At 40.5% G+C, this 22113-nt stretch overlaps 1 protein-coding gene across 6 annotated transcripts in view; it reads right to left on the bottom strand.

Moving 5' to 3' along the window:
• Positions 1-22113, bottom strand: part of herc1 (HECT and RLD domain containing E3 ubiquitin protein ligase family member 1) — a 483062-nt gene that overhangs the window by 224385 nt on the left and 236564 nt on the right. For 5 of the 6 annotated variants that reach the window (XM_087981970.1, XM_087981967.1, XM_087981968.1 and 2 more), the window contains exons 37-40: positions 18443-18957; positions 13329-14122; positions 7165-7363; positions 6667-6827 (exon numbers count right to left, since the gene is read on the bottom strand). In XM_087981970.1, coding sequence (XP_087838096.1) covers positions 6667-6827; positions 7165-7363; positions 13329-14122; positions 18443-18957 — 1669 coding nt within the window. The remainder of the gene's footprint in view (positions 1-6666; positions 6828-7164; positions 7364-13328; positions 14123-18442; positions 18958-22113) is intronic. The other variant, XM_087981969.1, reaches the window with a different exon arrangement.

Genomic DNA, 22113 nt, shown 5'->3' on the forward strand with positions numbered 1-22113 from the left:
ATTTGTGACGGATATGGAAGCTTGGGGCCTTGGAGGCAAGTGAGGGGGGAGATGTGGGCGCAAGTTTTGCATTTCTTGCGGTTGCAGGGTAAGGTGCCGGGAGTGGAGGTTGGGTTGGTGGGGGGCGTGGACCTGACGAGGGAGTCACGGAGGGAGTGGTCTTTCCGGAACGCTGATAGGGGAGGGGAGGGAAATATATCCCTGATGGTGGGGTCTGTTTGGAGGTGGCGGAAATGACGATGGATGATACGATGTGTATGGAGGTTGGTGGGGTGGTAGGTGAGGACCAGTGGGGTTCTGTCCTGGTGGCGGTTGGAGGGGCGGGGTTCAAGGGCGGAGGAGCGGGAAGTGGAGGAGATGCAGTGGAGAGCATCATCAACCACGTCTGAGGGGAAATTGCTGTCTTTGAAGAAGGAGGCCATCTGGGTTGTTCGGTATTGGAATTGGTCCTCCTGGGAGCAGATGCAGCAGAGGCGAAGGAATTGGGAATATGGGATGGCATTTTTACAGGGGGCAGGATGGGAGGAGGTATAGTCTAGGTAGCTGTGGGAGTCGGTCGGTTTATACTAAATGTCCGTGTTGAGTCGGTCGCCCGAGATAGAAATGGAGAGGTCTAGGAAGGGGAGGGAGGAGTCTGAGACTGTCCAGGTAAATTTGAGGTCGAGGTGGAAGGTGTTAGTAAAGTGGATGAACTCTTCAACCTCCTCATGGGAGCACAAGGTAGCGCCGATACAGTCATCGATGTAGCGGAGGAAAAGGTGGGGAGTGGTGCCAGTGTAGCTGTGGAAGATGGATTGTTCCACATATCTGACGAAGAGGCAGGCATAGCTGGGGCCCATGCGGGTGGCCATGGCTACTCCTTTGGTTTGGAGGAAGTGGGAGGATTGGAAAGAGAAGTTGTTCAGAGTGAGGACTAGTTCAGTCAGTCGAAGGAGGGTGTCAGTGGAAGGGTACTGGTTGGTTCGGCGGTAAAGGAAGAAGCGGAGGGCTTTGAGGCCTTCGTGATGGGGGATGGAGGTGTATAGGGACTGGATGTCCCTGGTGAAGATAGGGCGTTGGAGTCATTGTGGACTATCTGCGAGAAAGAGAGCCATATGAATAACATGCTTGAGGAGGTGGAAGTAAGCCCACTTCTTTCAGATTGCCAGGAGAGTTTCCAAGGCAATGTAATTTGCTAATCAGCTCTCTGTTTGGGATTCTGGTGAAGGTAATGTTTTCTCAGAGAAGTGCAGTCAGAACCAAGTACATGGTCAAAGGAGAGAGGAAGAAGTAGAAGAACAGGAAATTCTTTAGTTAGGGGAACAGACAAGCATTTCTCCGGCCATAGACTTGACTTGAGAATGGTATGATGCCTCCCAACTGTCAGCATCAATATGTCACAGAGCACTTGCAGTACAATACTTTGTGTCCTAAAAGTATCTTTTAGGAAACTTGAAAGAGGGTTGTTAAAGCAGAAATGGTCATCTCAAGACTACTCCCAATCTCATGTGCTAGCAATCACAGGAACAGGAGAGCTGACTAATTAAAATGTGGCTGAAGAACTGATGCAGGGGAGATTGGCTATCCCAATAAGCAAGATGGGATATTCCCAAAAAAAGATCTCTTACAATTGTTGGAAAAGGATTGACCGGGGAACGTGAAATTGAAAGGGAGCTTGTAGAATCATACAGTACAGAAGAGGTCCGTCAGCCCTTTGAAGCTGCATTGCCATAAAGTACTCCACCTACACTTGTCCCACTTTACTATGTAGGTCTATACGATTTGTAAAGATTGTGAGTTTGTGACCATCCCCCTCCCCCATCCTCTGGATGAAAACTTTTTTCTTCATATTGAATGAAAGCAAAAGTGGTAACAGGAAGCAAAAAGATAGTAAGTGATACTAGAAGAATGCTGAGTCTAAGGCTGGCATCAAATTATATCAGACTATGGAATAATGGTCATAAAAATAAAAGAACTAAATGCAAGAGGATTGCATGAGTACACAAGAGGATTGATGATTTTAAGACATAAATTGATGTAAATAATATGATTTAAATGCTATTCGAAACACATGGCTACTAGGTGACCAAGCTTGGGAACTGTATAATGAAGGGTATTTCTCATTTTGGAAGGATAGGCAAAGATGAAAAATAGGTGGGGTAGTGCTCTTAATAAGGAATGGGATCAGTGAGGAATGATCTCACATCAAAGGGAGAAACATGTACAATCAGTTTGGGTGGAGCTGATGAACAGCAAAGTGTCAGAAAAATTGGAGGGAGATGTTCATAACCAACAGTAGAAGTAACGTTGGGCATGGTAGAAATCCAGAAATTATAGGTAATTATGATTTAGATAATACAGTAGAAATTGGTTACTTCAATTTACATATCGACTGGGTAAAACTAATCTACACTACTGCTGTGGAGGATGGTTTTCTGCAGTATGTATGTGATAGGTTCCAAAGCAATGCATTGAACAACCAACAACAAACAACAAAATTTTAGATTTAGTATTATGTAACAAGAAGATGTGACTCATAACCTTGCTGGAAAGGAGTCGTTGGGAAATAGTGACCATAATTAAATAGAATTTCACATTGTTCAAATGCAATATAGTTCATTCTGAAGCTAGGTCTTAAATTTGAACAAGGGAAAGTGTGATGATGTGAGGGGCAAGTCAGTTTTGGTATACTGAGAAAATATATTCAAGGATTTCCCAGATAAACAATGGCTGGTATTCAACAAAGTCGAACAAAGTCAACAACAGATATACATTCTTTTGAGGTACAAACATCCAATGGAAAAGGTAAATTAACTACTGCTAACAAGTTAAATATTGCATTAAATCAAAGGAAGTGGTTTATAAGCATGCCAGAAAAAGTGGTAAGCCTAATGTTTGTGAGCAATTTAGAATCCAATACAAATGACCAAGGAATTGGAAAGGAAAGAAAAGGAGAATATGAATACTGGCGAGAATCAAAGGCAGATTGTAAAAGCTACTTTAGGCAAGTAAAAATTAAAATATTATCCAGGACAAATATGGGTCTATTCCAGGTAGACAAGGGCTGTTTATAGTGGAGGAAAGGGAATTACTGGGGAAACTATTTTATTATTCTGAGATTACCTGCACAAAGAAGAATACAGAAAATCTCCCAGAGGTACTAGGTAACCAACTGGGAGAAACTGAGGAACCAAAAGAAATTGTAAAGAGTTTTGTTGAGAAAGAACATATTTTCGACAATTAGGACATTTTATAACAAGAATTTAAGGGGAAAATCAACATTTATAGTAAACGAGACAACAGTATTATTAGGTGTTAAGTGAACTCTGATTGGTAGAAGCCTTGCCGTGAAGAGTGCACCAGTTAATGATGATTGACAGTTCTGTATCACCAAATGGCTCTGTGTATTAGTAAAGCGGTAGTCCTTGAAAATCTAACTGGATTGAAGATTGATAAATACCCCAGACCAGATAAGCTGCATTCCAGTGTGTCATAGTTAAGCAGCAACAGGGATAGCGGATGCATTCTCTTTCAAAGAGGTTCCTACAGACTGAGAAGTACCAAATGCAATTTGAGAAGGGAGAACTACAGACCTTTTAGTTTGAAGTTTGTAGAAGGGAAAATTTTAGAATCTGCTACAAAGGATATAACAGAGTATGCAAAATTGGGCACAGTCAACATAGATTTATGAAAGGGATATCATATTTGACCAATCTGATGGAACAAATGGATCGTTCTCAGAATGGTAGGCTGTCACTGGTGGGGTGTCACAAGGGTCAGTATTAGGATCTTAGCCATTTAAGTGATTTTAAATTGGGGTTAAATAGTAATATTTACAACTTCTGCTGAAGACACAACACTTAGTACAAATGTAAGCTGTGAGGAAAACGCAAGATTGCTTCAAGCAGACTTACATAGGCTATGTCAGCGAGCAGATTGTATATAAAGTGAGTTAAGTTATCTACTTTGGTAGAAAACCCAAGTATATAATGGTTAAGGGCTGAGAAGTGTTGGCATCCAAAGGGGGCCTGCATGACATTGTTCATGAGTCAATAAAAACTAGCATGCAGGTACAGCTCATTAATGAAGAAGGCAAATGTTATGTTGGTCTTCGTTGTAAGAGGATTAGAATACAAAAAATATTTTGCTACAATAGTATGTCTTAGTGACATCATACCTGGAGTAGTATGTAGTGTTGATCACCTTATCAAGGCAAGACAATATATGATAAATGGTCTGATCCTAGGAAGTACCGAGGATCAGCAGACCTTAGAGGGAATAGACACTGGGTTCCTTAAGGTATCAGGATAGGTAGATAAAGTGGTTTAGGCAGCACATATAGGAGGAGACGTTTTCCTTTGATGAAGGGATCAATGATATGGAACACAGATTTAATGTAAGAGGCAGAAGGTTTTTGTAAAATTTAAAGTCACTTGTGGGACGTGGGCATCGCTGGTTGTCCATCATTTATTGCCTGTCCCTAGGTTTAGATAAAACATGAGGAAAAATATTTTTATCCAAACAGTGGTAGAAATTTGGAACTTTCTACCTGTAAAAGTGGTTGAGGCAGACACCCTCAAAAATGGGCCAAGTAATAGAAGATGAGAATGGGTGAATGTTTCTTGACCAATGTGGATACAATGGGCTTAAGGACCATTCCCTGAGCTAGCAATCTGCAACTCTAAGGTGTATCTACTTGCCATTCAGAAAGTGTACTCTTGGGATGGTCAGAATATCTTCTGAAGAGAAATTGATAAAACTGGGTCTATATTCCCCAGAGGTTTGAAGAATGAGAGGTGATCTCCTTCAATGTTGCAAAATTCTGAGAAAATGTGACAGGGTAGATGTAGATAGGATCTTTCCTTAAGGTCACGGAGGAGAAGAGTCTAGTCTATCCCAGATTGCTTAGGAGGGCAGTTAAGAGTCAACCACATTGCTGTGGATCTAGAGTCACACATAGGTCAAACCATTAGATTCTTAATTCCAGATTTTTAAAATCAAGTTTAATTTCTACCTTTGGCTGTGGCAGGATTTGAATCCAGGTCCCCAGAACATTACCTGGATCTCTGAATTAACAGCCAGAGATAATACTATTAGGCTGTCACCTTCTCTCATGATCCAAATATAAGGAGTAGGCCAATGAAGACTGAGATGAGGAAGAATTTCTTCAGTCAGAAGATGGTGGGTTTTCGGACTTCTTTATCTAAAAGGGCTGAGCTAGTTCAATCAAAAGTGAGGAAGTTCAAGATAGAGATGATATACTTTAAACATAAATGACATTAAGGCAGACGGAGACAGTGCAGGAAAGTGGAATTGAGGAAAATGCTCAGCAATGAGGAAACTGCTCAACACTCTAAACGGTCTACTCATGTGCCCACGAACAAGATTTCTTTCACCATTCATCAAAGCAGAAAGTAATAGTTGATGGGAGGTTTTCGAGCCAAGGGAATGCTTGAAGGGAAGTGGAAATCCTGAAGGGCCAGTGTTGGAACTCGTGCTTTTTTTGATATAAATTAATGATGTATATTAATATATTATTTGGTGCACATGACATAATACTTATGGGTATTCAAATGGCAGATGAAGTTGAACATGGAGAAGTGTGAAATGACTTATCTCAGTAGGAAGGACATGTAGAGGTAATGTCAAATACAAGCAATAATTCTAAAGGGATTGCAGCAGTAGAGGGACCAGTGTACATGCACAGAAGTCATTGAAGATGGAATGATAGGTTAACAGTACTATTAATAGAGTGCTAGAACAAGGAGAATATGTTGCACTTGAGAGGTCTTAGCTAGAGTACTGTATACAGGTCTGGGCATCATACTTTAGGATGTATGTGAAAGCACTGAGAGCACAGAAAATATTCATGAGAAAAGTCCCTTGTCTCAGGAATGATGATTGTGAAAATAGAATTGTGACTCTGTTTCCTTTCAGGAAAGAAGGCAGAGAAGAGATTTGGTTAGGGCATTTGGAAAGGAGATGGTATGGCCACCATCTCCTTTCCAGGAGGAATATCTGAAAAATAAGCCTCTAGAAAAGAAAGTAATTGAGGTTTGGGCAGTGTGGTAGCATGAAGATCAACCTGAACACCTCTTAAATACCTTTGAGCTACAAGATATAAACTATCCATTGGTGAAGAGCATTCCTTCTTTTAGCCCCACGCATTATTTACTGACTGGTAACGTCTTACATGAACTATTTTTGGTTATCTCAACACAGTTGAGACATTGACCTCCTGAACATGAATACCAAACAATGTTTCCCAAATTTTGAAAAGCTTTAAAGCTTCCTTCTCCCCTCCCACCTACAGTCTAGTTCCTCATGCATGGGCCTTGAACAAACACAAAGCAACTAATTCTTTCTAAAAACTAGGGTCTAGCATTTGCTGGAGTCTGTGTAAAACAGGAAGTTTGTATTGTTTTCAAAACTTTAAAGGAAAGAAAGTTTTCCATGTCTTGTCATGAAGTAAGGTAGACGCAAACCACAGAAGTTTGTGAAAACCTAAAGAACTGCGGATTCTGTAAACAAAAACAGAAGTTCTTGGAAAAGCTCAGCAGGTCTAGCAGCATCTGTGAAGAGAAATCAAAGTTAACGTTTCAGGTCCTGTGACCCTTCGAGAAGTTTATAAACCGGCAGCTGATGTAAAGAAACAAAACCAAAACTAAGCTCAAGTCATTTCAGTACCTGTTCGGTTTGTTGGTCGAGTGGGCTGGGATTCAGGTGAAGTGAGACTCTGTCGTCTACCCACCTCTTCAGAAGGTGAGGTTGGTAGAGAAGAAACAGGTGGGGTCTGTGCTCGTCGACTAGGCAGCAGTGTGGTAGTTGGATAACTGGAGAACATTTGACTGAAGGGAACAATATTAGTGATAAAAAAGTCTTTTCACATTAAAGGTCACAGGAACAACATGAACATGATCATAAATGACACCATCTTCAACTGCTCGAATTCTTCTTTCTCGATTCTTAGGGTATCACATATTGCTGCAAACATTCAGTACTTGTGTACAATAATGCTCAGAACCAATCACAAATTTCTTAACCAAATGAGAAACTAAATTTAATTTTCTTTACATACACCCATATTTAGCTTAAAAGCATTAAGGTTTAAGCTAAAACAATGAAACAATTCTGAATAAATTTCAATCAATCACTTAAAATCAGATTGAGCATGACAACACATACCGTAAAAGGCTGAGTGGCATTACACTGGGTGACTCTGAGGCAGGCACAGTTTCTGTGTCAGTGACGGGCGTAGTAGCAGTGGTGGTGTCCTCAAGAGAGCTGCTCATGAATGAAGTGGTGCTGGAGGCAGAAGGACTTGTAGTAACAGGTGTTTGTGCATGCATTGCAGCATCTATTTCTTCATGCTGCTGAGGGGCATCTGTCAGGAATTTGTAAGGGTAGTAATAAATCGATAGATCACAATTAGTGTGCTTCCATATAAAATATAATATGCAATTTAATCATATTCCATTACATACAGGGATTTAACTATACAAATGTATGAAACTTGAGTATAACTTATGAAGATAGCTTGGTTGTTCAACATAGAGATAATTTAATTGTTTAATCACACCATATACACACTGTAGTCCCATATCCCTATGCATATTTGGTTAACAATTATTTATAATTTTCAAGCTAAAATTGATAATACATCTATCAACTTTCATTTGAGAGACCTCCAAACTTCAAATGTCCTTTACCACGGAAAGTTTTGGCTTTAGTTCTTAAATCATGCCCCCCTTCTAGACTTCTAACTAGCAAACAAAGCGTTTCTCTCCATTTGTCCTATGTGGCCCTGTCACAACTGCATTTTGAGTACTTTCCAAACTAAAAGAAAAGTTTGCAAGTCAAGAGAACTTTGGAAGACTAATTGAAATCATCGTCTAAATATAAAGTACTTGCTTTTAAATCCTTAGTTGAAAACCAGTCGGCCTGAAGATCTGCCACTCCTTCGGGTCATTAATTTCTTCAATACTGCAGTAATACCTATATCAAAACTGGTGATTCCCAGTCCCTGACTTAACAACAGTTTTCTTGGGTCATCTAACATGACAACATTTTCTTCTACTGTGAATACTGATGCTAAGTAATTATTCAGATGCCCACATATCCTATTTCCACATTGACTATTATTAGTCTTTAAGGGACTATGTTGCTCTTGACTTGTAATTTTTCCTGAAACATTCATAAAGTGTTTAGGAACACACAACCTAGGCGCAGAATTAGACCATTTAGCAGGTTCATGATTGATAGGATTTTGGCCTGAACACCACCGTTCCTGTATGTGCATCATAAACATCTACATCTCTTGATCAAAAATCTAATTCAACCATGAATATGTTCATCGACTGACACCTCACTATCTAATGGGAAGAATATTCCACAGATGAACAATCTTCTGAGAGAATAGAAAAGTCATCTGTCTTAAAAAGACTGACCTCTGAAACTGAGCTCCTAGTTCTAGTCTCCCTATAAGAAGAAACATCTTCCTTGTAATAAAATTAAATTAAAGCAGATGCTGGGTCTGAAATAAAACCAACGTGCTGGAGAAATTCAACCTATCTGCAGCATCTAAGGAAAAAAACCAAATTAATTTTGAGTGCCATTACCATTCTTTGGAACACTTTTCCTGCATTTGCCTTAGGACCTAATAGGCTTCAGTAAGACAGTCTTATTCTTAGCGAAAGGAAGGGGCAGACATTAGATTATTGCTAATTGGAGATGTTTTTTGTGGCATGAATTTTGCTTGCCTCTTTTCAACCCAAACCTGGAGATTGTCCAGGTCTTGCTGCATTTGGAGAACCTTGTTGATATTTTATACATTTCAATCAGATCCCCTCTCATCTCCTAAATTCCAGTGAATGCAGAACCAGTCCAACTAATAGCTCTTCATAGAATGCTGCCATCATGCCAAGTACAAGGAGAACCAGACTTACAAACAATCAACTAATGAACTATATGGATTCCAGTAAGGCCTTTGATAAGGTTGCCCATGACAGGCTATTGCACAAGATATGGAGGCATGGGATTGAGGGTGATTTAGCAGTTTGGATCAGAAGTTAGCTAGCTAAAAGAAAACAGAGGGTGGTGGTTGATGGGAAATGTTCATCCTGGAGTTCAGTTATTAGTGGTGTACTGCAAGGATCTGTTTTGGGGCCACTGCTGTTTGTCATTTTTATAAATGACCTGGATGAGGGTGTAGAAGGATGGGTTAGTAAATTTGCGAATGACACTTAGGTTGGTGGAGGTGTGGTTAGTGCTGAAGGATGTTGCAGGTTACAGAGGGACACAGATAAGCTGCAGAGCTGGGCTGAGAAGGGGCAAATGGCGTTTAATGCAGAAAAGTGTCAGGTGATTTACTTTGGAAAGTGCAACAGGAATAAAGAGTACTGGGCTAAATGTAAGATTCTTGGTAGCGTAGATGAGCAGAGAGATCTCGGTGTCCATGTACGTAAGATCCTTGAAAGTTGCCACCCAGGTTGACAGGGTTGTTAAGGAGGTATTTCAGAGCCACAAGGTCATGCTGCAGCTGTTCAAAACTCTGGTGCAGCCACACTTGCAGTATTGTGTACAGTTCTGGTCACTGCATTATTGGAAGGATGTGAAAGCTTTGGCGGGGGTTCAGATGAGATTTACTAGGATGTTGCCTAGTATGGAGGAAAGGTCTTAAGAGGAAAGGCTAAAGGATTGAGGCTGTTTTTGTCAGAGAGAAGGTTGAGAGGTGACTTAATTGAGACAAATAAGATAATCAGAGGATGAGACAGGGTAGACAGTGAGAGCCTTTTTCCTTGGATGGTGATGGCAAGCACAAAAAACATAGCTTTGAATTGAGGGGTGATAGACATAGGACAGGTGTCAGAGGTAGTTTTGTTTACTTGGAGAGTAGTAGGGGCGTGGAACATACTGCCTGCAACAGTAGACCTCCAACTTTAAGGTCATTTAAATGGTAATTGGATAAACATATGGATGAAAATGGAATGGTGTAGGTTAGATGGGCTTCAGATTGGTTCCACAGGTTGGCTCAACATCGAGGGCCAAAGGGCCGTACTGTGCTGTTATGTTCTAAGAATGCTTGTAACTATGAATGCAATTCCTTACAGGGCTATAATTTACTTGGACTTCCAAATGGCTACTGTATGTTGTCCTGCATTGTGTTCCCACTTGCGTACAAATTGACCTGTGAACAAATGTGATGATGAAACCCCCTTTTGACTGTCAGTACATCCTTTCTTCGGTGCAAACCTGCATACAATACTTCAGATGTGGTCTCAACAAAACCCTGCATGGCTGCAGTAAGACATCCTTACGTCAGAACTCAAATCCTCTTGCAATGAAGGCCAGCATACCTTTTGGCTTCCTAATTGCTTGCTGCACCTCTCTGTTCCAACTCTTCCATCAGGCAGAAAATACAGAAGCTGGAACACATGCTGCAACAGATTCGAAAACAGCTTCTTCTCTGATGTTATTAGACTTCTCAACAAACCTCTCTGACTTCAAATAATGCTGATCTTACTAATGCTGATCTTGCTTAGGGCATCTCCTGTGTAGCTTTAACCTTGCATGCCTCACTCTGTCTAAGTACATTATGATCTGTATGCCCTTGTTTGCTATGATCTGCCTATACTGCTTTCAAAACAAAGCTTTTCACTGTACTTAGGTACAAGACTACAATAAAACCAATCAAAACCTGCCTGTCTACTTTCTGTGACTAGTGTATAAGGGCACCTAGATCCCTTTATACCTCTATACTTCCTGATATATCACCACTTACACAATATTCTGCCTGTTTTTTCACACTTAAGTGTGTAACCTCACATTTAGTCATATTGTACTATATCTGCCATGTTTTTGTGTACTCACTCAACTTGTCTAAATAACCTTGAAGGCTCCTAACACCCTCCTCATAACTCTCATTCCCAACCAAATTTGTGTCGAAGCAAACTTGGAAATGTTGCATTTGGTTACCTCATCCAGGTAATTTATAAATAGCTGGAGACCAAGTATGGTATGGTAAGTGTCACTGCTTGGCACTCAGAAAAAGACTCATTGATTCCAACTCCTTGTTTCCTGTATGACAATCAATATTGTGTGCCAATTACCCCATGTGCTTTAACTTTACCGAATAAAATCTTGCATGAGGGATCTTATCAAATATGCTCCTTTTCAATTCCTCCTGCCTCACACATCTCTTTTTAACCTTGTACTTTGAACTTGTGACTCCATGTAATTGACCCTTCCTACCTGGAAAAAAGCCTCATACTTTCCAATCATTCCATGCCATTCACAATCTTACACACTACAGATTCTTTTGCATTCCAGTGCAAACAAACCCAGTCTATCCAACCTTTCTTCATAGCTAAAATCCCCCACACGAGGCAACATCCTGGTAAACTTTTTCTGTACCCTCTCCAAAACATCCACATCCTTCTGATAGTCTGGAGTTCCTTCAGTAATTTCTATTTTTGTCACAGGTAAACAGGAATTTACATGGGTGATAATCCGCTCTGTACACAATAGTCAAAAGTAGTCAGTATGAGCATGAATCAAGTTTCCCCAATTTAGAGTCAGCTTAGCTCAATTCTACCATTGACTAACAATGGAGAGGTATTGCCAATAATTATTCTTTTACTGGAAAGTAAACCCAGTTTTTTGCAATAAATACAGGCCTTTGCATTTTCTTCAACGTCTTCAACCCATACTACTAGAGGTCATTAAATACTGAGAAAAAAAAGTAACAAGGGGCCTGAGGAAATTCCTGTGGGGAAAGTCTCCTTTCCTCTCTCCACCACAAAAAAGGAGAAAACACATCATAACTATAGACTGTTCCTGAGTTACAAACAAGTTCCATTCCTGAGTGTGGTCCTTAGTCAATTTGCAGGCAAGTTGGAAGACAGTGAAGTACAATATAGAATATCTGTATGAGTAAACATTAGCATGTTGGATGCTTAAAATTAATAACAGTATCAAATCTCTTTTGTCAGTCTGGACATTCCTAAGTCAGGGACCCCATCAGTAGCATTTTGTTTATCAGTAGCCTGAGAACATAAATGACCTGGAAGAGGGATTAGAAGGTTGGGTGAGCAAGTTTGCGGATGACACGAAAGTCGGAGGAGTTGTTGACAGTGAGGAAGCATGTGGCAGGTTACAGCAGGATATAGAGAAGCTGCAGAGCTGGGCAGAAAGGTGGCAGATGGAATTCAATGTAGCTAAGTGCGAGGTGATTCACTTTGGGAAGAATAACAAAAAGATGGGGTACTGGGCTAATGGTCGGATACTTGGTAGTGTGGATGAGCAGAGGGATCTTGGTGTCCATGTACACAGATCTCTGAAAGTTGCCACCCAGGTAAATAGTGCGGTGAGGAAGGCATATGGCGTACTGGCTTTTATTGGTAGAGGAATTGAGTTCCGGAGTCCTGAGGTCATGATGCAGTTGTATAAGACTCTGGTACGGCCGCATCTGGAATATTGTGTGCAGTTTTGGTCGCCATACTATAGGAAGGATGTGGAGGCATTGGAACGGGTGCAGAGGAGGTTTACCAGGATGTTGCCTGGTATGGAAGGAAAATCGTATGAGGAAAGACTGAGGCACTTGGGGCTGTTTTCACTAGAGAAAAGAAGGTTTAGGGGTGACTTGATTGAGGTGTACAAGATGATTAGGGGGTTAGATAGGGTCGACAGTATGAACCTTTTCCCGCGTATTGAGTCGGGTATTACAAGGGGGCATAGCTTTAAATTAAGGGGGGGTAGATATAGGACTGATGTTAGGGGTAGGTTCTTCACTCAGCGAGTCGTTAGTTCATGGAATGCCCTGCCAGTAACAGTGGTGGACTCTCCCTCTTTATGGGCATTTAAGAGGGCATTGGATAGGTATATGGAGGATAGTGGGTTAGTGTAGTTTAGGTGGGCTTGGATCGGCGCAACATCGAGGGCCCAAGGGCCTGTACTGCGCTGTATTCTTCTATGTTCTATGTTCTATAACATATTGTTCTCCTGTTCTTAGTTTGAACATTTCTTTTTGTGCAGGGGTACACGATGAGGCAAAAGGTTACCAATTGTAAAAGAAGGAAACCAAAGAAGTGCCCTGCAGAAATCTTAAATAGAGCAATGCAATTGAAATGAACAAATTATTGTATTGTTATACTTCGTTGTGATTCCATACATGTTTGCAAATTTAACTGTGCTGTATATTAGATTTTAATTAGTCAGCATGGCAGCTATAGATATGGCTTACACATATTGATCTTAGTGACTTATTCAAACAAAGTATTTCCTAAACCTATGAGGCAACCGATGCTTGGCAGCCTAACCATTATAATGTTGATATTCATAAATAGTCATACCTTGTTTAACTTTGCCACCAAATTGATCGTCCAGCAGCGAATTCACAATCAGTTTATAAATCATGGCCTGTGCACGCTCAAGATCAGTCAGTCCCAATGCTCTCTTAATTGGTGAACGCATGACAGCCCGTTTCACCATGTGGCGCATCAGAAACTGGAGCGCAGTTCTCATTTCTCCATCGTCCTGAATAACTGGTGACCCAGCACAGTCTGAATTGTGGCCATTCTCAGTTAAAACCTTTGGGATCAGCAACAATTCTGCATACTTGCTACAGCTAAGTAGAACACTAAGTGTCTTCATAGCACCAAGACACAAGTACGATAACTGAACTGCTCGAATTTCTGATTGAACTAAATCATGATTTCTCAGTACATGCTCATGAGGCTTTCGTTTTCCTTCCAGCAGATGGTGTTGAGAATCTAAACTGAGATGCACGGAATCCATAGTGCAAGTTGAAATGTCATTTTCTGATCGTGAATTGGAAGCTCCACCTTGCATAATGCCTTTTGTCTCCTCAGCTGACTGTGTGATCACTCGATCAATGGTTTCTTTAGTAAGATCTGCCTCGAATTTCTGCTCCATCTCTGCTTTGTCTTCAGATTCGTGCCTGTGCTTTTTCTCATGACGTCTTGCACTCTGTTTAGTTCCCTCTTCATGAACGCCAGTTAAGTAGGTGAGGTCTAGCAGCAGAGAAGCTGTCAACCCACGGAATCGTGAGACATCAAAAGGCAGTGGGTCACAGGGTTCCAAGTTGTATAGCGGTGTGTCACTGGGTGACCAAGAAGTAGGGAAGCTTTAATCAGATTCAGAACGACATGGATGAAAGCAAGTGAGGGATAGAAAGGAGGAATGTACAGAAGACAGTTATAGAAGAATAAACATACGGATGCAGAAAGACATGAATTTTATGGATTAGCAGACTGGTGTAAGTGTAAAATATGTAAAAATTCACTTTTTAAAGAGAGGAGAGATAAAGATAAATGAATCACTCTCTTTCAATAGCTTAGAATCTTAAACTCTAATTTTGAAGCAAAACTGTACATGCAAGCAAGACTTTCAAATGTCTATTAATCTTAAATCCTTTCCATAGCAGCTTCCCAAGTAGTGAATTTACATTTATATCCTTAAAAAGAAATTATAAGAATACCGCAATTTAAATTTGGAAAAAATCAAATGTTATCCAACAATGGGATGTCAAGATCAAGATAAATTAGAAAAATAAATAATTCACGTAAAAATATTTGCCATCTCAATTATTTTTTAACATTTCACTTAAGATATAATTACTCAGACGCAAGGAACTGAATGAGTTAAAAAATTGATCGACCCCATAAATTTTTATATTTTTATAACACTATGTTTTTAAAATGAGCGAGGCTTCCCATTTTTCCAATGATGGCCTCCAATTAATTCACAATTTGAAATGAAGGGACTCACTATTTGGGGCGGCCCGGTGGCTCAGTGGTTAGCACTGCAGCCTCACAGCACCAGGGACCAAGGTTCAATTCCAGCATCTGGCTGTTGTGGAGTTTGCACATTCTCCCAGTGGCTGTGTGGGTTTTCTCCGGGTGCTCCGGTTTCCTCCCACACTCCAAGGATATGCAGGTTAGGTGAATTGGCCATGCTAAATTACCCATAGTGTTAGGTGCATTAGTCAGAGGGAAATGGGTCTGGGTGGGTTATTCTTCGGAGGGTCGGTGTGGACTGGTTGGGCCGAAGGGCCTGTTTCCACACTGTAGGGAATCTAATCTAATCTAATCTAATCAACAGCTGTACAATGGGTTTGATTAACAGGGGCTTTACCAATATTCAAAGCCAATCACAATTTGTGACAATACTGTCACACAAAGGCCTGGGTTTTGAGGTGGTAATGACAACTAAAATGTTAGTAGTCGTAATCATTAATCTACTAAATTTGACAGTAAGTGTACAGATCCAGAAAAACAGAAGTTACTGTGAGAAATTCTACACTTTGTTATAGAGATTCCTCCAGTTTGTAATCATTGGAAAATTAATGAAATGGCAAAATTTCCCACTCTTATATTCTTAGTCTTACCCTTGAAAAAGTTTATAACTTGTTGAAAGGCATGCAACTTGTTTAATGGCATATTTGTTCTCAATTACCACTGAACATCCTCACACACCCCCATTAAAAATTAAGTTTAGACTTCAGAAATGTAAAATTCTCAGATAAAATCTCCATTAAAAAAACTGTAATTTTCATCTTTGTTTCCATCTTTTATTTTGTTATTTAAAAATTTAAACTAAAAGTAAAGGGATTCAGTACTTAAAATGTTCTGATTAACGGTGAGAATACTTCACTGTGACTAGCTTCTTGCCATTCTTATTAACATCATTGCTTCAGCATGCCTAGAGATCCCTGCAGTGTGGTGCCAAATTCAAACAGTTGCCAGAAATGTGGATGAATTCAAAGAGCACTAGGTTTTGTGGGAGGCTTTTGTTTTCTAATCAATCCACTCAAGAGATGGTATTACACACCTCTGGAGCTGGTGGGACTTGAACCTGGACCTCCTGGTTCAGGGGTAGGGACACGATCACTGAGCCACAAGAGGGCTGTTTTGTTCAATCGTAAAAGCTGCTACTTTGCAAATGATTTCAAAATACAGCCACTACTTTAATTTACACAGGAAATGTAATCAATGCATGTATTTGTTGAGATTAAAAAAAGGAAAAACTAAAGCAATCTGTGCCAGATAACTTGAAGAAAAATCAAAATTGCAGAGAAAAAAAAATCAGCCACAGAGCTAATTAAATGACTAACCACTTAATAAGTGTATGTGAATCTGACAGACTTTACATATTTGGATATACTTTGAATTAAATTTGCATATGTGGGAGGAGATGATATATTGGTAATGTGAATGGACGAGTAACCCAGAGACTCAGATTAATAGTCTGGGAACATGTGTTCGAATCCTACTGTGACAGATGGTAAGATTTGAACTCAATAAAATCTGGAATTAAAAGCTTGTCTAATGCCACTGTATAGCTATTGTCGATTGTTGTAAAAGCAACTGTTTCACTTATGCCCTTTAGAGAAAGAGATCTGCCATCCTTGTCTAGTCTGACCGACATGTGACTCCAGACCCACAGCAATGTGGTTGACTCTGAACAGCCATCTCAGCAATTAGGGACGGGCAATAATGTTGGGTAGCCAATAACACACACAGCTCACTAATGTATTAACAAAAAACAATTGTTTCTGCATTCTCCAGTGGAGGCCTGTAATTGGAGGGCTCCATTTGGCACACCAAACAATCTCCCCACCCTATCCCTGTATTTCCAATGGCTAACCCACCTAACCTACACATCTCTGGACACTACGGGCAATCCAGCATGGCCAATCCACCTGACCTGCACATCTTTGGACCGTGGTAAGGAAACCAGAACATCCAGAGGAAACCCACGCAGACACAGGGAGAATGTGCAAATTCCAACAGCCTGAGGATAAAAATGAACACAAGTAGAAAAACATATAGCGCAGGAACAGGTCCTCCAAGCTTGTGCCGATCATCATTCCCTTACTAAACTCCGATCGTCCTTCTCTAACTAAATAAGAAACTTTCTGCCCTAATTCAGTCTGTATCCCTCCATTCCCTCCCTATTCATGTAACCAACATGCCTCTGAAATGTCACCAATGTGTCTGCTTCCACCTCCTCTTCTGGTAGCGCATTCCAGGCTCTTACCATTCTCTGTGGGAAAAGCTTCCCTCATTACATCTCCCTTAAACTTTCCTCCTCTTATCTTGAACCTGTCCCTTCTTGTAATTGAAACTTCAACTGTGGGAAAAAGCTTCTGACGATCCATCCTATCTATGCCTCTCATAATTGTGTAACAAGGCTTTTGTATAGCTCCAACTATATGCCATCTTTTGTACTCCTTGCCCCTGCCGATGAAGGCAAGCATGCCATATGCCTCCTTAATCACCTTGGCCACCTGTGTAACACTTTTAGGTAACCGTGGACCTGCATGCTCAGATCAGTCAGTATGTTAATATTCCGAAGAATTCTGTCATTTAAAGATTAATTCACACTTTAATTTGATCCTCCAAAATGGATCACCTCGCATTTGTCTGGATTAAACTCCATTTGCCATTTCTGTGCCCAAGTTACTAATCCATCTATATCCTGTTGGATCCTTTCACAATTGCTGGTACTATCAGCAAATCCACCAATTTTCATGTCATTCTGCAAGCTTTACGAATCAGACCACCCACATTTTCCTCCAGATCATTTATATCTACTACAAACAACAGAGGACCCAATATTGATTCCTGTGGAACACCAATAGTTACTGAAAAACACCCTTTCAATGCTATCCTCTGTCTTCTATGACCCAGCCAGTTTTGCATCTATCTAGCCAGCCAACCCGGAATCCCATGTGATTTTAGTTTTTGAACTAATCTGCCATGTAGGACCTTATTAAATGCTTTACTAAAGTCCATATAAACCACATCCTCATCAATTATTTTTGTCAACTCTTCAAAAAATTCATTCAGGTTGGTAAGACATGACTTTGACCATATAAAACCATGCTGCCCGTCACTAACTAGTCCATTTTCTTCCACTTTGCATATATCTTGTCCCTCAGTACCTTCTCCAAGAACTTCCCTACCAGAGACATCAGGCTCATTGACCTATAGTTTCCTGGATTATCGCTGCTTCCTTTCTTAAATAAGGGAACAAAAGGGTCCTTGGCACTGTGAGGCAGCAGTGCTAACCACTAGGGACAATAAGGGTTCAAAGATTGCACTTGCTTTAAATATGACCAGTCACAGGGAACACGTGTTCCATGAATATGTTAACACATTTGTTTGTAATGCATTGCTTACAGATCTACATGCATAAATTACATTAAAATCTTGATTATTAAAAAGCATGGAATTTCCTGAAACAGTTTTCCTGTCATACACTACAGTTACAACCTCAAATGTCGTAAAACAACATCTGCTATAAATCACTGTGGACAACAGAAAAAAAAAAGTATAATTTATACACAAGCGCAACAGATAGAAAGAGACATGGCCATATGCATTATAAATACTGGTAAACAAAAACAATCAGCTCCACTAAAGATTAATATCATACCTACCTTATTGTTATTTCAGCATCATCCCATTGTACTTTTGCTGAAGTGCTCCCTTCTTTGAGTACGCCTAAAAGAGTAGCATGCCTCCCTGTCTGCTTGTGAATGCACCTCCCTCCAACTCGAAGACCTGTATCAACACCACCAATTACTGCGAGTACAGGCCACACCTCAGTGCACAGGGTCCTCAGCTGGATTTCTGAGAGCTCTGCCAAACCATGCTTGCTATACTTGCTCTTTTCCTCCTCCTTACTCTCTTCTTTTATTTCATGTTCATCTCTACTTTGCACAGAGCGACTCTTTTTTAATTTCTGGCTGATTTCTTTGATGCAAGATTTGACTTTCTGCAAACGGTCCATCATATTTTTGTTTATACAGTGAGTCCATTTGTCTGAACGATGCAGAATACGGATGAGTTGAATAGTGGCCTCTGCCAGGACAGTAGCTACAGGACTACAGATAGGATCACCAGGTAATAGATCCCTTGGAGTGCCCCGCATCTGCACTTCACAGATTTTAACCTGGAAACAAAAGAAGTCATCAGGTTCAATTAGGATTGAAAGAAAGTATATTGTCAATGAAAAAGTGGCCAATTTTTGTTTTGCACTTCATGTTACTGGAGCCCAGTAGATTCCAATTTTAATTAATTGCTCAAAAAGAATAAGTTCCATAGAACAGAGAACATTACAACGCAGTACAGACCCTTTGGCTCTCGATGTTGCGCCAACCTGTGAACCAATCAGAAGCCCATCTATCCTACACTATCCTATTATCATCCATATGTTTATCCAATGACCATTTAAATGCCCATAAAGTTGGCGAGTCTACTACTGTTGCAGACAGGCCGTTCCACGCCCAGACTACTCTGAGTGAAGAAACTACCTATGACATCTGTTCTATATCTATCACCCCTCAATTTAAAGCTATGTCCCTTCGTTCTAGCCATCTCCATCCAAGGAAGAAGGCTCTCACTGTCCACCCTATCTAACCCTCCAATTATCTTATATGTCTCAATTAAGTCACCTCTCCACATTCCTCTCTCTAACGAAAACAGTCTCAATTCCCTCAACCTTTCCTAATAAGACGTTCTCTCCATACTATGCAACATCCTGGTAAATCTCCTCTGCACCCTTTCCAAAGCTTCCATATCTTTCCTATAATGCAGCGATTAGACCTGTACACAATACTCCAAATGTGGCCGCACCAGAGTTTTGTACAGCTGCAACAATTACCTCATGTCTCTGGAACTCAATCCCTCTATCAATAAGACCAAACACACTGAACACCTTCTTAAAAACTCTAACAACCTGTGTGGCAACTTTCAGGGATCTATGCACATGGACATCAAGATCTCTCGGCTCATCCACAACTACCAAGAATCTTATCATTAGCCAGTACTCTTTATTCCTGTTACTCCTTCCAAAGTGATTACCTCACACTTTCCCCATTAAACTCCATTTGCACCACTCAGCCCAGCTCTGCAGCTTATCTATGTCTCTCTGAAACCTGCAACATCTTTCGGCACTGTCCACAACTCCACCGACCTTAGTGTCATCCGCAAATTTATGAACCTATCCTTCTACGCCATCATCTTGGTCATTTATAAAAATGACAAACAGCAGTGGCCCCAAAATAGATCCTTATGGTACACCGCTAGTCACTGTACTCCAGATGAACATTTCCCATCAACCACCACCCTCTGTTTACTTTCAGCTAGGCAATTTCTGATCCAAACTGCTAAATCACCCTGAATTCTATGCCTCTGTTTTCTGCAATAGCCTACCACAGGGAACCTCATCAAACACTTTACTGAAATCCATATACATTACATCAACCACTTTAACCCTATCCACCTGTTTGGTCACCTTCTCAAAGAACTGAATAAGGTTTGTGAGGCATGACGTATTCTTCACAAAATCCCTAATCAACTTATTCCTGTCTACATTAATTATAAATCCTATCTCTTATAACCTTTTCCAACACTTTGCCCACAACCGAAGTAAGGTTCATTGGTCGATAATTACCAGGATTGTCTCTACTCCCCTTCTTGAACAAGGTGACAACATTTGTTATCCCCCGGTTTTCAGGTACCATTCCTGTCGACAATGATGACATAAAGATCCAAGCCAAAAGTTCTGCAATCTCCTCCCGAGCTTCCCAGGGAATTCTAGGATAAATCCCATCTGGCCCAGAGGACATATTTATTTTCACACTTCCCAGAACTGCTAACACCTCCTCCTTATGAACCTCAATCCCATCTAGTCTAATAGCCTGTATCTCAGTATTCTCCTCAACAACATTGTCTTTTTCCAGTACTAAAGAAAAATATTCATTTATCACTTCTCTGATCTCCTTGACTCCACACACAACTTCCCAGTACTGTCCTTGATTGGCCCTAATCTTACTCTAGTCATTCTTTTATTTCTGACATATGTATAGAAAGCTTTAGGGTTTTCCTTCATTCTACCTGCCAAAGTCTTCTCACGTCCCCTCTTGGCTCTCTCTTTGAGTCTTTCCTGGCTAACTTGATTTCACACCAGATGATTACCAGATGCCTTCTTCACTATCCTATCTAGCTGCGACTCCACTTTCAAGGAGCTATGAACCTGCACTCCAAGGTCTCTTTGTTCAGCAATACTCCCTAGGACCTTATCATTAAGTGTATAAGTCCTGCTAAGATTTGCTTTCCCAAAATGCACCACCTCTCATTTATCTGAATTAAACTCCATCTGCCATTTCTCAGCCCATTGGCCCATCTGGTCAAAGTTCTGTTGTAATCTGAGGTAACCCTCTTCGCTGTACACTACACCTCCAATTTTGGTGTCATCTGCAAACTTACTAATTGTACCTCTTATGCTCGCATCCAAATCATTTATGTAAATGACAAAAGGTAGAGGGCACCCATCCTTGTGGCACCCCACTGGTCATAGGCCTCCAGTCTGAAAAACAACCCTCCACCACCACCCTCAAAGTCTTTGAGCCTTTGAGCCAGTTCTGTATTGTACAAAACTAGAACAGAAATATAATCAACAATACATTTACAAGTTATATTGTCGCACACAGAATTAAAATGTCTTAAAGATGGATAACAAATTGCAATCTTGGACCCCACAGTATACTTAAAACATTGAATGCAGAATCCAGCAATATAGAACTTAAGGGATTTCTTAATAATTCCCCACAAGTGTTAATACAGTAATTCTTCAAACTGCCTTACCATTCACAAAGACTATCAATTCTTCATCTCTGCTAATGCAATCTTGAAATTCTGTCTCAAGAACTTCTCTTTTGTAGACTGTTTCAATGATTGCTCCATTTCTGGTCATCCTCCTCCTTTTCTGGGTGTATGATCAGATGGACTCTAGAATTTTCATTCCAGTCTTCACTCTTAGGTACAACATCAGCTTTTCACTGGCCACTAGCTTCACTAAGCTCGAACTGCTCATGGATTTTCTTTTTCTAAACTCTAATCTCACTCACCTGCATCAAGCAAATCCTTCTTGTTAACCTTTTAATTTCCGTTCTCAGCTGCGCTAAACTATACCAGCACACATCTTCTGATTTGTTAAGTCTGTTTGATAATGAAATAATAGGGTGGTAGACATCCCAAAATTACATCTGCTACAATAGGACTATTGCTGTTTGATGGTATTGACTCCGCAGGCAAACAGTTAACT

The sequence above is a fragment of the Chiloscyllium plagiosum genome, unplaced genomic scaffold (assembly GCF_037043375.1).
Source record: "Chiloscyllium plagiosum isolate Xiang-an unplaced genomic scaffold, Cpla_swu_hap1 HiC_scaffold_42, whole genome shotgun sequence".
Classification (NCBI taxonomy): Eukaryota; Metazoa; Chordata; class Chondrichthyes; order Orectolobiformes; family Hemiscylliidae; genus Chiloscyllium; species Chiloscyllium plagiosum.